At 32.9% G+C, this 15,308-nt stretch overlaps 1 protein-coding gene across 4 annotated transcripts in view; it reads left to right on the forward strand.

Annotated features, from left to right (window-relative positions):
• The window catches only part of LOC135840893 (uncharacterized), a 46,179-nt gene that overhangs the window by 14,711 nt on the left and 16,160 nt on the right, over positions 1 to 15,308 (forward strand). The window contains exons 1-2 of one of the 4 annotated variants that reach the window (XM_065357636.1): positions 1,272 to 1,442; positions 6,459 to 6,994. The exons of 1 other annotated variant lie outside the window; for it this stretch is intronic. In XM_065357636.1, coding sequence (XP_065213708.1) covers positions 6,598 to 6,994 — 397 coding nt within the window. In that variant the 5' untranslated portion in view covers positions 1,272 to 1,442; positions 6,459 to 6,597. Of the gene's footprint in view, positions 1 to 1,271; positions 1,443 to 5,147; positions 6,995 to 15,308 lie in introns of those variants that run through there. 2 more of the 4 variants (XM_065357637.1, XM_065357635.1) reach the window with 2 other exon arrangements.

Consider the following 15,308-nt stretch of genomic DNA (forward strand, 5'->3'; position numbering starts at 1 on the left):
GGCGAAATTCCCAATTCAACCCACAAATACTTTCTATAAACCCTTTGTTTATAACCAAACATTTCCGAATTTCAAATAAAGTGAGGGGGCCGAACTACGAAGTTGAAAATTTCATTTTACACTACCAGCGAGAGTTCCCAGCACGTAAATTAGAACTTCGAGTATAAAAGAATGATTAGGCGACTAGGCGAGGCATGTATTTGTATAATGCGTGGATGTTGTTGTGCTTTGTTGTTGAAATGAAAGTTCAATATGTTTATTGGAAAAGAAACGATGGCTACAGTAAATTGAATATCATCCAAAAACCAATACTCACTCTTGGCATAGGAAAAACAAAAGGGAATGCGGTACTTTCAACTCGATGATAAAATATGCTGCGAAACTGTACCCATTACGGTAACTTTTTTCTTTTTATCTTTAGACCCTCTAGACCAACTTAGAACTTGGAATTCCCCCTTCTACGATACGTTTTATACGTTCCCATTCGATTTAATAGACTTATATTCGGCATCTGATAAGATGTTTGGTAGTTTGGTAGTCTCTTCTCTTCGAATGTTATCTTATTTACAGTATCGTGAAAAGGGATCTACTCTGGGATGGTAAAAAAGGAAGAGGTGTAAGAGAAAAAAGGAAATGAAAGCTGTTTTTTTTAAAAAATAAATACAATTCCGTCTTCGTCCTGCTCGAATCTTTTATTTTTTTTCATAAGATACGTAAGATACCATTTTATCCGAGTAAAATTTCTTTCAGAGGAAAAATATGAATGAAATGATCGGTAGGTCTAGGTACCTAAAAATGTATTCGAGTACGTTGATATCGTAAAAAGAAAACTTTATCGTTTGATTTTCACTTAATCGTTTTAAAAGGTTCAAATATCAAACACGTGTTCTTTATCGAAATTCTACTAGGTACTGCTGTTAACTCGACAAAAATTCAATCGTCGAAAAATTTTCATCCACTGTTTCACAACCCAATGGTCAATAATTTATTGCTCGTAGATATTTTCGTAAAAATACGACTATACCCACTTACAGGAAAGTGGTGAGGTGTGAACTTAAGACTTTTATCCTCGCAGCAACATTTTTCTTTTTTTCCACCTTCAAATTAATGACATGTTTGGTTCAAATTGCTTCTCAGCGAGTAAATATTTTGAAATAGTTGGTAAACTTTTCGATGGTAACGGTTCCTAAATTGATTGATAAGAAAATTACCGCCATAAAAATACCTACAGTTGGTTTCTGCTTTATCGAAAGTTCATCGAGTTGGATTTTTTCTATCGAATTTTATTGACGTGGAAAAGTTTTTCTAGTTCGGTTGCCTATTGGCTATTTAAGTAGTGCGGAGACTTACTTATTTTGAACAGTTGAAATTTTCATTTCAAAATAATAAAAAGGGTGAAAAGTTGTGAAAAATCGATGGTTGGATAAATTATTCAAACTTGGGTATATTTTATTGATTTTTAACTCTTGTGCTGTCGTAATATTCTCTCTTATTTACCGAAGTAAAATTGGTTGCAACTTTTAAATGTTTGGAAAGCATTTTGAATTATTTCCATTAATATGTAATTTATTTGCATTTTTTATAAATGTTGAAAAATCGATAGTTCTTTCTCTTAAATTGATTACTTACTCTTTGAAAAATGAACAGATCGTGTCGAGTGTCATTTTTTTGAACTCATACTTTCTACTCTGATCCTTTTTATCAGTATAACCATTATTATTACGATTCCGCAGAAAATTAATGTGACTACTTACCTAAAATGTACGTAGAATTGAAAAATCCAAGCATCGCGTACTCGATGCGAATAACCTCAGCAGGAAATCAACTTTGCGAATATAGATAAGCTCCGAGATAAAATAAGGGATAAGCTGAAAAAGTCATGAATTACGATTACGACGTGCTAAGTTCGTTGAAACATTCATTTTCGCACGTGTTGAAACTTATTCCCGAGAAAATTTGAATAATTTTGGCCAAGTTCGCGTTCAGTTTGGATATTTCTTACGCTTATAACGTAGGTAGTCCTGGAAACCTTCGTCTAAATATTTTTCTACCGGGTAAAAAAGATGATAGTGTACTTTAAAAAAGGTAATTTACGTATTTGCATACTTATTCTGTATACGTACTTTCAACTTTGTGGTATACCATACCATGCAAAGATTACATTATTAGGTACATCTGCGTCTATGTAGATTTCAGATATAGGTACCCATCCATCTACCTACTCCAATCGTTGATATCCTATAAAATCGCGTGAATCTTATCATAAATTTGATAGTTTTGTTCTGTGGCATGAGCGATTGCGCCGTCGAATAACAGATATTTAAATGTCAACGCATTTGGATGATAATTTTCGCAAATACGTCAAGGATGAAATATCATTATTTTGGTCAAATTCTAGTGTTAATGGTAAATTACGTATAGGTATAAAATATTTACGTCTAGGTCTACGTACCGAGTAATCGCTATTTCCATTTACGATTACGTCGTTAGTTTTGCTTGCCCGTCACGAACGTCGCATATACGTACGATCGTAATTACTTATTCCGGAGAATTATTCTGTACGCAAACGTATAGGGTTGGAGAATAGACTGAGAACCTTTCTGTACTTACCAAGAATTTGGTACAAATTTGGCGACAAATGTGTAATGATCGTAAAACCGCAGCTTAACCTCGATCTGTCTATGTCACGTGATGTAGATTTTCCAAGACGTAATTCAAGTACGTATCTGCGAAAAATAATATTAAAATTGATCGAATTTCCTTTTTTCGAGGGAAAAAATTCTTGAAACATGAACATTTTTATGAGAATTTTCGAAATTCATTCGTAAGGAAAATACGAAGATTTTTTTTGTTTTTGTGCAGGAGATAAGTTCAAAGAAAAAAGGTCGAAAAATATGATAAAATGTTGGAAAAAAGGCTAAACTTTTGTAGAAAAACGATTCCCTTCTGACTTTTTTTAAATTTCAAGAAAGTTTTGTTGGTAAATCTGAAAATTTTATTGTAGAAGGTCAACATTTTTTTCAACTTCTAAAAAAAGCTGCATGTTTTTTATCTACATATATATGTTAAAGAAAAACTATAATAGCTAGCAGTTAGGAAATTTAGTTTTCTGCAATTGTCTTCAATGAAATGTTTTTGTAACGCCTTTATTTCGTTCAAAAAATCAACTTACGTATATGAAAAGACCTTTTTTTTCTTGACAATTTTTACCTCAGGACTTTCAACATCACCTTTTGCACCCCTGACATTTCTGCAGAATTTAATTCCACGGTTTCGAAAAAAATTGAAATAAAATAAAATTTCAGTATTGAAATAAAATATTATTAAATTTCAGTATTCAGTTCAGTACTTATGTTAGTTAAGTATTCAGTTCAGTTCACTGTTAAGTTAAGTTCAGTTCTGTACCGTATTCTGTTCAGTTCAGCATTCATTTCGGGTTCCAATGAAAGATGTTCGAGGGTTCAAATAAAAATTTTAAAAAGTTTCTAAAAAATAGTGTTCTTCCATCGCTTATTGGTTTTTGAAAATTTTTGAAATATTGAATTTGAAACACATACTGTGTTTGTCTCAGTCACAGGTCCATACTTGGGTCTGAAAACACCCACTGATTGAAACAGTGTGTTTGTCTCAAACACAGGTCCTAACTTGGGTCTGAATACACCCACTGATCAAAACAGTGTCTGTCTCAACCACAGGTCCTTTACTTGGGTTTGGAAACACTCACTGATTGAAAACTGTGTCTGAATTGTCTGACCAATCACTTGATTTTGGCCAAAAAGTGGAGTAGGTTTCTTGTTCTAAATTTTATGCTTTTTTCCTCTTTGATCCAATTTCGGGAACTTTTATTAAGAAAATCAAAACAAAAACAAAAAACTGGCCAAATTGTGATCTAATGAAATTTATGATAGGAAATTTCATACCATACTACCTATTCAATTTTGTCAAAGGATAATTATTCAATTTATTAGAGATGAAAAAAAATCTTCAGAAAAACTACTAGAAACTTGAAGTTTACAACATCTTAGAGTAAAAATCACATGAAAATTATTTTAAGCAATGAATAGGTATTTAATTAACATAGAATATTTTTTTATCATATCAAGAAGTTGAAAAGTGAACTAATAAAAAATTGTGACTCCTTTAGCTTTCAAGTTGTTTTCTTTTGAATAAAAACGAGACATCCTTTAAAAAAATGGTGTGTGAATGATGGGAAATTTTTTGCAAGTCATGGTTTGAATAAGTGGATGAAAAAAGTGCAAAAATCTACATTTGGATGCGAATCGGAAAGATTTCAGCCTCCTAGGTTTTTCAGTTGGGAGAGGGGGGGCTCCAGCCATGAAACAAAAGCAAAAATCCGTGAGAATTAGCATATTTTTTTGAGTTGAACTGCACCTTTCATTGAATTGAAATGACAAATGACTAAAAAAATCTCGAAGGTTAGTTTCCAAAATAAATTAATTTTTCAAAATTCGGAGTTCAAAAAACATTTTCCTTATGAATGTTCAATGATTTGTTTTTTTTTCGACGTGAAATCATCACCTTTTTATCCAGCACGGTATCGAACAGTCCTGCTGCTAATCCTTCAAGTCTTGCTTTTTTCTTGCTTTTTGTTTGTGTGTCCTGAACTCCTGATGTCCTACTTTTGACATGCTTTTTTCCAATCTAATTTTTAATTTTTCAATTCATATTCTTCCTTTGTAAAATTTTGAAAACACTTCATTACGAAATTATTCATTTACCAAACTCGCAACTCTGAATTTAAAATTTGCTAATTTTTCAAAACTTCACATTTAGCAAATGAAAAATTTTCTACTCTTCATTTCGCTTGGCCAAAAATAAATTTCTTTCCTTTGTTATGAGTGATTTTGCGAGTAGAAAAACAAGAATGAATTTTTTTACTTATGTGTAAATCCATCGAAAAAGTTTCATAAAATAAAATTGCACGTTTCGGTATTCTAGAAATGAAATACAAATATTTTCCAAAATTGTTGCCTATGCCTCGCTTAACTCGATTGGAAACATGTTCTCATTTCTTTTTTTTCTGAAATAATTTTCAAAGCGTTGATTGACATTTTTTAAAGAACAAATTTGTTCAAAAGTATGATGAAAATTTCATTAAAAATGCTCAAAAGAAATTTTAAAAATGGAAAAAACTAAAAATTAAAATGGTAAAGATATTTTTGATCCACCCTTCTCCAGCTCGAAAGAACATTAGAATATCCAAATACGTTGTAAAAATAAAAAATCGACGTGTAAAATTTTGAACCCCCCCCCTTCGAGCCCTCTGCCAAAAGAAGTAGTAAAATCTTGGTAAAGTCACTGAAAAAACGAAAGAAAAATGTTGACCCCTGCCTTCAAAAAAAAAAATTGCCAAGTATTTTTGAAAAATATTCTGCCATAAATCCTGCTGAAATTTTGCTTTTTTATTTAGAAATCTTGTTAAAAACCTTGAAATGTTACCTCTGTTGAGTAGGTGAAAACAGAAACAGACAGAAAATGAAGTTTCTCTTTTTATTTTATTTTTATCAAGGTGTAACAGAAAAAGTGACATAGTGATACGAGTGTTTTATCAAAATGTCAGCCTAATGTAGCAATTTCGATAGGAAGAATGCTTTAACTGTATTATTTTGAAACATCATACATTATTTCAAATAGGTACCTTCGATAATTTTTGTCAAAATATGATTACATCAAGTAAAGTTTTTTCGAGCTCATTTTTTCTGATTTTTTTTTCGATTGGCTCGCTGCCAAAAAATAATCATTTTGAAATTACCTATCTAACGAATATTTCGTGTTTTCAATAACGTCACATTGCGATAGTTAGCTAGTCGGTGGTCAATAATGCTGTATAGTCCCATACCCAGAACAGGAAAATATTTCCAGGAACCTTTATCTCGATTATATAGGTGCTCAAAGATACGTATACGTACATATTGTAGGTATCTATGGCTATAAGTTGGACGATAGGTGATATGTAGGTAGGTAGTAGGTACATTATCGGTGAATGACCTCAATGGTGCCATCTTGAATAAGAATAACCTTATATCTGAAACGTCGGTCCGTTCGGTCCGTCTGTCGTTGTCAACCCACGCGTTTTCAGTCGAATCGACTACAGCTTTTATGATATTACCGGTCGCTATATAAATGAATTGGTGCGCGAGGAAAAAAGAGAAAAGTTGATGGTGCAGATTTAACTTGCAAATGAATCCGACATTCATTAAAGTAACGTGATAAATATACCTATATACACGTGCGTTATCTTCTAGATACCTACGCGACTTACCAACTGTAGTAAATGGTCTGTGAAGCGAGGATATTTTAGCTTAGCTTTTCGTATTCGAATGCAGTCCTAGCATTACGATTCGAAGAACCATACCATACGTACGCAAAAAAAAGTGTGCTTTGTCGTATTCGTATCTCTAATTATTATATGTACGCTTATCTGCCACTGCCGATAGGACGAAGACGACGATCAATAGTTGTTGTATTGGAATAGTAATACTCCGCGAACCAGTTCGATTCAGTGAAACAATCTATATGATCGTGTAAATCATCCTCGCCGCCGGTAAACGTAGTCGTGTGTTCGGGCCTGGCGCGATGGACAGCGCTAGAATATCGGTTCCTTTGCGCGCGTCCAATTTATCGGGTAAAAAAATGCGTAAACGTCGCGAACTGGACGCCCTAGTCGCGTCCAATGGAATGAAGCGATTCAGCGCCTATAACGGAGGACCGGTTTGCGTAAAACCAGGCACAAACTATCACGATCAATTGCTCTCCGAGTCGACCGACGATCAAGAGGATTATTGGAGATCGAGGAATAAAGCGGCTGCGAAAAGAAACAGATCAACGATGCTGAGGCGAAGATGCTCTTCTTTATTGAATGTGTGCACGATTTTATTAGTTTTTGGATGCGTTATGGTTACGTCGACGGTTCTGTGGCTGTTTTTGGATATCAAACATCAGGCCAATTACCTGCATAGTGAAATGGATCAAGGTAATGGGAGTTTAAACCGCAAATATCGATGCTTTATGTTCGAGTGGGGTGGTATTTTTGTTGAAATTGTGGGTAGTATAGTGTGGGGACTGAGTGGAGGCCATAATTGCGTTTCGAAGTGATCTGAAACAAGATCAGTTTTCCATATCAATACCAATGTTGATCACAAGAAGTTCAATGTGGTGGTGTATTGTTTGACCTTTGATCTTCCAAGAGTATCTACTTGTCATTTTTATAAAATATTATTGCTTATCCTTATCCAACTTGAGAAATATCCAGTTACAAATTCTGTTTTGCATCCTTCTGCCCAATTTTAAAGTAGGAAGAGTGTTGACTGATCAGCTTCATTTAATTTTGAGGAAAGCAGGTTTTAAAATGGCTTATTTCAAAAAATGATCAAAATTTTAACATCTTCTTGGTATCTAACTTGGTGAAACACTCAAAGGTATTGCTGTAACGAAACGATCCACATAGTAGACCATGTTGCGGCTCTAAAATGTTGAAATTTTACCGAAAACTCAACCTACATACATCGAGATTAATATTTTTGTTGCCAGGTTCAAAAATTAAACAAAATGAGTAAGACACAAAATCACTGATTTGAAAATTGAAAGAGAGGGAAAACAACTCATTTTTGAATTTTTTTGGAATTATGAATTTGGATTTCAGTTTTTGCTCTTATCTTAGCAGAATGACACATCGGGCCAGAAAAATACGAGAACCATGAACCAAAAATGTACCTTATATAATTTACTATCAAGTAAAGCGAATCATTTATGCGGATCGACTCTCAAAAAGTAAGGGTAAAAATTATGAAAAGTTTCTCATTTTTTGCAAAAATTACCCAAAAATGTAATTTTTTTGCCAGAAATGTCCAAGAAGTTGAAAGTATCACTTTTTTGCAAAAGATTCTCAAAAAGTACTGTTTTTTATCACAATTGTCAAATTCTTGCTTTTTGTTAAAAATTGGAAAAAATTTTGTTTTTGAACAAAATTGCCAAAAATTTTGATTTTTTGCTAAAAGTTGCGAAGAAGTCCTGTCATTTACTGTGAAAGTCTCACTTTCTGCCAAAATACCCAAAAGTCTTGCTTTTTGTCTGAATGGCCAAAAATTGCTAAAATTTGTCGTTTTCCTCAAAAAGTTCCAAATGATTGTTTTTTCCAAAAATCTCGTTTTTTTGCTGGAAATTGCAAAATGATGCCATTTTTTTGTCAAAAATTGTGAAAAGTATCACTTTTTTGCTAATAGTTGCCAAGAAGTCCTGCTTTTTGCTAAAATTGTGAAAATCTCTGTTTAGATTTCAAAAATGATGTTTCTATTTAAAATATTCTGTGTTTTTTTTTTGGTGATTTTTTTTCTAAATTGAAATTTATTTATTTATTACTTTTTGCAGTGCCAGCTTTTTGGTTATTTTTTAAATCTTTTTTGGTTACTAAATTCACTTTCCTCAAGTTACCTAAAAGTCTCCTTTTCTGCCATAAATAGCAAAAAGTCTCGGCTTTTGTCAAAATTACCAAAAAATGTTGTTTCTTGACAGAAATTGCTGAAAATTTCTCTTCTTTGTTAATAATCTCAAATGCCTTATTTTTTTTCAAAATTGTCAACGCGTCTCGGTTTTTGTGAACATTTTCCAAAAAAATCACTTTTTTACCAAAGAATTTTCAAAAAGTCTCACTTTTTCGACAAAAGTTGAAAAAAGTATCGCTTTTTGACTTTAATTTCCAAAAAGTCTCGCTTCTTGCCAGAAATTGAAAAAAACTCGCTTTTCACCAAATTACTAAAAAATGTTGCCTTTTCACCTAAAAGTGCCACAAAGTCTCATTTTTTTGTGTAAAATTAATAAAAATTGTCGCTTTTTTCAACAAAAAAAATTAAATTTTTTGTAAATTGCTGAAAAGTTTTCCTTTTTGTCAAAAATTACCAAAAAAGCTCTGCCTTTTGCTAAAATTGTCAAAATATCGATTTTTTAAAACCAGAAAATGGTGCTAAAAAGTCTTGCTTCATCACCAAAAAATTTCGAAGTAGTGTCACTTTTCTGACCAAAATTTAGAAAAAGGTAGGTAAGTAGGAAGTACCCATTTATCTTTTTTTTGCATTTTCTTTGATAAAATGTTCTGTCTTTTTTGACATTTTTTTTTTCAAAAGTTACTTTTTTTGGGGAAAAAATCAAGTACGAACCCTGCTTTTGCTTATGCCCTTGAAGGAGTGTCAAAATCTAATTTTGAAAATTAGTCTCTTGGAAAGAGGACCAAAAAAGATTTCCGCTAGAGTTTTTCATAAAATAGTTTTTTGAAAAGAAATTCAAAATATTTTGTAACTTGTATTTTTTTTTTACCTCGAAACGTAATTTTTGTTAAAACACAAGAATTTGCACCATCAGATAAATAATGAATTTTTGGCCAAATGTGGTATTTTACTATTCATATCGCCTCAAATCCCTGTTTTTGTTTCCTTATCGCTTGCTTTTCTTTCGTAAAATTATCGCAGATTGTTCGTCGCCTCGGGTCGGGTGTTTCATTAATTATACGCGAATGAACAATTAAGATTTAATCTTTTGTACGGTGTAAAGCTTTGTTTCAAATCATGCTATGTTTTGGCGAGCTTCTGGAAGTGTCAAGCTGACCGAGTTCAAGGTTGAATTTTGACTAATACAATGTACGACTGTACTTTTATACAATTAAATAAGGTTTTCGCAATGTACTTTATATGTACGTTATAATAATAATAATAGCATTAGTGTAACAAGACGAACTACACACATGTTGCCAGTACCACACGTTTACTATACGTAAAGACGTAGACAATTTATGTGCTATTAACGTAAATTGACAAATTCGTCAAATACCGCAAATTACCTACAAATTACACACGCACGTACTCATTATTTATACACGTTGTTCTTACTCTCCTGGGCTAAAGGTGGGCTCCTGTACCTGTATGTAGAAGACGTGAGGTTATCAAATCGAATTTGTAATTTGGTGGCGAATGTCGATTTCGATTTACGTTATTAGAGTACATAAAAGGATACTGGGTAATTACGAGAATGTGGAATACATTCGTACATTGTATATTTCAATAAGTTAGTCGTCTATCGATCAAGGGCGTGATCCGACGTCGAGGAAATATTAAATAGAAGGGTTTCTCAATTGTAAGAGAACGTTGCGACTATGAAAGCTATTTTGGCATCATGCTGAGTATCTGAGAAAATTAGCTTCCTATGAAAAGGCGAAAATCGATTTGTTTTCCCGGTTAAAGAGCTACCTACCTGCATACCTATTGTACTTGCTCGAGATGGTGTGAATTACAATTCAAAGGTGGTTTTATACGTATTCATATTTTAAAAATATACTTATTGTTTTTGAATCTAAAGGAGGTACATTGTATGAAAATTGGAATCAAAGTTGAACATTTGTACATTTTCGAAGGAAACAAAAATCAATTACCTATTATTTATTATTTATTATGGAAAAAATCAGTTCACCAAAACCTGTGATGTTTAATTTGGGTTCCAAAAAGGTACAGATTTTCACTCCAAGAACCGAAAATTGTCCGAAAAAAATTAACCACTCGCTATAAATCAAATTTAATTGTATACAATTATGTAACGAAGAACGTTTTGAATAAAGTTCAAGGCTGTTTTAAATTTTTTCGAAAAACAACCTTCTCAAATAATGAAGAAATTTAATTTTCAAAATTTGCATTTACCTACCTAAATTTCACCCTTGGCTTTTTTATAATTAATAATTTGAACTTATTTCAATTTTTGCTTGTTTCTTTACAAAAATCTGATTTCATATTTTACAAAAAAAAAAAGAAAAGATGAAACGCTGTTTTTTTGCTCTTTCTCCTTTTACGTACCTAGACCTACCTAATATTAATTACTTTTTACGTTTTATATCAAATTAAAAAAGGTCACAAAAATATTGTAATGTTTTTCAATTAAACCTTGACTTGATTAATGAAAAGACCCAACACTGTATTAAAAAGTAGAATAGCAAAAAATGAAATGTAAGATGAGAGTATAAAAGAAACTAGGTAGGTAGAGGTATACCTCGGTTGTGTATTCTTTTATCACCAATATACTTATCTACCTATGATAATTATGCTATCTCGTCATAATGAAATTTTTATTAAATTTTCAATTTATTAAAAAATTTTTCCATAAATTAAGGTCACTCGAGTTGGAAAACAACGCGGTATTTTCTTTGATGAAAATGTCTCATTTGAATGAATAATTATCTACGCGTACCTAAATGAAAGATTTCATTTCTTCAGGGTAGAATTGAAATTTCACAAACGAGTTCGTGTTTTTTTGTTGTTGAAAATTTTAATTCTTTTCTAAATGAGATCTCCACAGTTCCCTTCTCTCACTCTATGGTATACGCCACCAAACTTGCATATTTCAATCATCTGTACTATGAAAAAAGGGTCCTTCGAGTAGAATCGTCATAATTATTTACAATGCAGTGCAAATTTTATTGTTTGATGAGTGAGTAGGGAGGGAGGGAATCTTTTAGAAAGATTCTGAAGCTGGAATTGGAAAGCCAAAACTATCATTTTGTGACACTGCTTATTTAAAAGAAAATTGAATTCCAAACACTTTTTTGTAAGTACTTACCTATAAATTTTACTCTTCACTCCATCTGCGGAGCATTTCGTTGGAAACCTGAAAAATGATTTTGAGTACCCCCCCCCCTCCTTATTCCTGCACAAATCGTACTTACGAGTCCGAAAAAAAAAGTTTAAAAATGACAGTTGTAAATCAAGTCAAAATTAAAAAGTCAAAGTGATTTTTTTTATTTTTGGTGAATTTTTAAAAATCAAATTTGGCCCAAAAAAATACAAAAAAATCAGAATTACGTCAAAAGCCAGAAATTTAAAATGTGGTACGTACCATATTTTTGATCTTCTGGATGGATTGGAACTAGTTTTGAGCTGTTTTGAGCAGCTCTGAAGCCTCAAGCAAATTTTTGAGAAATGAGCCCTTCAAAATTTTATGTAACGGAGTTGAAAAACAAAAATTTATGTTATCACACAAATTTCAATGTGGCGAGCCGATTGGAGATGGTTTCTAACCACTCTGGAGCTTCCAGCCATATTTTGACAATTCCAGATTTCCAAGAAGTGCCATAAAATCTGCTCAAAATAAACTTTGGGCTGTGTAAACGCAATTAATGCTTGTTGATGATGAATTGATGACCAACTTGATCGATCAACTCATCCATTTCGAATTGATGGGAATCTACATGAAACTGTGCATCGTCTGTAGTAACGTAATCATCAATATTCCATTTTAGTTCAAAAAATTTTGAATTTTTATCAAAATTGGGAATTTTTGTACCTCCTTAGAGATGTTAAAATTCCATTTTGAGAAATTTGCTTTAAAAAAAGAGCAACAAGTTATTCACCTCAATTTTTTCAAATTTCTAAATGGTACCTTTCAACGTTTGTACTTGACACGTGTCATGAAAACTTTGAGCTTTTAACACGAAAATTTTAAATACAACTTTTTCATGCAATTACAACCCCCACCCCCCACTCCAAAAAATTCAATTTCCAATTTCGAATTTTTATTTGTTCATTTTTCAAAGCTCTACGATCTTCCTTTAAAGATTTTCCCCATATCTTATTTTTTCATGAAATTAATGGACCACTAATTTCGAATCACTGAACTGGTTTTGAAAAATCATAATATCATGTTCTAATTGTTTTCCCATCGAACACTATACTTTCGTGTCATGCTGTACATTTTGCTTCATCATAGACCAAAATCGATAATTTTCTCGTTTCACTTTGATTATTATAACCACATCAAAGTAATCTACCGAGCCGCTATAATTCGAATACTTCTACAAAACTTTACTATGTATGTATGTAGTCTAGGTGAGTATGAGTACTTAGAGTTGGAATCATGAAAATTACCCAGCCTCTCGACTTCTCGAGTGCTTCGTGTGTAATAATGATCTACTCTACCTACTCTGTACACGCGTCATTTGTTTCAAACAACGACCAACGACGCGATCAATGTTTAATTAATGTTGACCGTGAAAATGAGACTGTATATCTTAAGAGTAACTGAATATATCTACTGCGGCTACCGCATTTTTCTCAAACGAAAACGGCGCATCGCCGACAACGACACCTTACCCCCTTTAGTCCTTTTTAATATACGTGACTACATTTACCGCTATTCGTTCCTTTTTTTCATTTTTTTACTCCAGAGTTTATTTTCTCGTATAGGTATTATGCACCTGCGTAGTATCAAGTATGTACTTCTAGTTTGACCCATTCTATTCCGTTATGTTATAGTAAATGACATGAGGACATAACATTTCAATCTGTTCCGTATCAAAACGTCATAAATGCTTTGGCGAAGTGAACTCGTGTGACGTAAAATTCACGTAATAACGTAATATCGTTCATTCAAAGCAACTACTCCATTAACCTTGCATCCAGCAGTAACGCCATCGTGAACGATTTAATTACGTCGTTGGATTTGGATTCCGTACATTTACTTACCATTAGACTAGACTCTTACTACCTACGTTACTTACCCATGTGCTACGTATTATTATTATTTTACCGGCTTTTCGTAGAAAAGTCAGGTACTGTATTTGTCTCAACTGTGACAGTTTCGGTCCGGAGTAAATTTTCTTTGCGTTTTGGGGTGTTGGGATCATTGTGGGACCATTAGTTTTTTTTCAGGTTTCCTTAAAGTTTATATATATATATATATATATGTGTTTATGTACCAATTTTGTGGCAGAGTAAACTCGAAACCTATGAAATTTTGAACAAAGTGCTTTATCCCTCCCGACTGGTGTATTGTCGAAATTTTGAGATTTCGAGTTTTATTAAAATCGGTTCAGGCGTTCCCTCGATATTTCAGATTAAGTGATATTTTTTGTCATTTTTGCGTCCTTTTGCAGACTTCCTCATCAGTTTTGCTTTTGGTATACCTATTTTTTTCTAAGAATAACTATTTTGCTTAGCAATAATCAGTAACGTCTGTCTTAATATACCCAAACGATTTCTCAGTTTATTTATTGTTAGGAATTCGATGGAAAGTCGGTTCACGTGTTCCTCTGATAGTTCAGCTTAGGTAGGCCTAATTGATTTTTGGTGGCATTTTTGCAGACTTTTGCAGACTTCCTCATCAGTTTTGTTTTTGGTACATCTATTTTTTTAAAAGCATAAATGTTTTGCTTAGCAATCACCAATGTCTGTCTTAATACCCAAACGATTTCTCAGTTTATTTCTTGTTTCGAAATATTTAAGTTTCGAGATGGGACTCTTTGACGGGGGGGGGGGGTGGGGAGCACCCTCACCCCCAATTTTGGGTGAAACTTTCAAAAGAAAATCTGGGGCATGTGATATATCGAATTGTATGTTTTCGGTGACGCTCAACACGAATATGACGTCAGATTTTTGATTGGACCCCATCCACGGCCCCCGGCACCTCCCCAAAGGGGGTAAAGATTCAAAAAAGTGTTTTGTTCGTGCGACACATGAAATAGTATTTTTCTTGTAACGCTGAATACGAATATGGTGCGAAACATGAAAAGCATTGTTTTGATGCCTCTTCCATCCCTCAACTTAGGCCTGTTCTCATTTCTTTTTCAATACCTATCCTAAAAAAAATGTTTAAAATCCTAAAATTTTGAAAGCCAAAAAATAAACTCCTTGCATATAAAAAACATGGCTTTTAATTCTCTCAGAATACAACTTTTTAAATGTCTCTGTTCACGCTTAATATGTTTTTAATACGTTTTTTAATTCTGAAAAGCCGGTTATCTCACGCTTTTTTGCGTGAGTGTTTTTTTTTTAGTATAATGTGATGATTGCTAATGCGTGTAGATGCGATGTTTTGAGTAGGTTTTTTTTGCTATTGCTGGGCCTGTATTGATATATCTGAAAACCAGTTCTGTTGCACGGCTAAGGCTAAGGCTAAGGTTGAAATTGATATTATTCGTTGTGGTATTTTTATCAGATGACTATGCTATCGTGTTAACGAGATCTGATTTGATCGTCATAAAAAAAAAATCAAAACATACTTAAGTACCTACGTACGTCATCAATGTTTTAGCTGGATGCTAATCGGGAAAATTTTGCTGGCCGGATTTCAATTTTGATTTTGGGAAGGAACGACTTGAACCAGTCATTTCAAAATTCTGCTCTTTAGGATGTGCGAATGAACGAAAGAAAATTTTTGAAAAATTGATGAAAAAAATCAAACCATCAACCATTATCTAGAAAGAACACATTTGAATCACAATTGTTATATTTTGAGACTCGATTTTGACGTGAGTGGAG

This window comes from Planococcus citri, chromosome 3, assembly GCF_950023065.1.
Source record: "Planococcus citri chromosome 3, ihPlaCitr1.1, whole genome shotgun sequence".
In the NCBI taxonomy this organism is placed as follows: Eukaryota; Metazoa; Arthropoda; class Insecta; order Hemiptera; family Pseudococcidae; genus Planococcus; species Planococcus citri.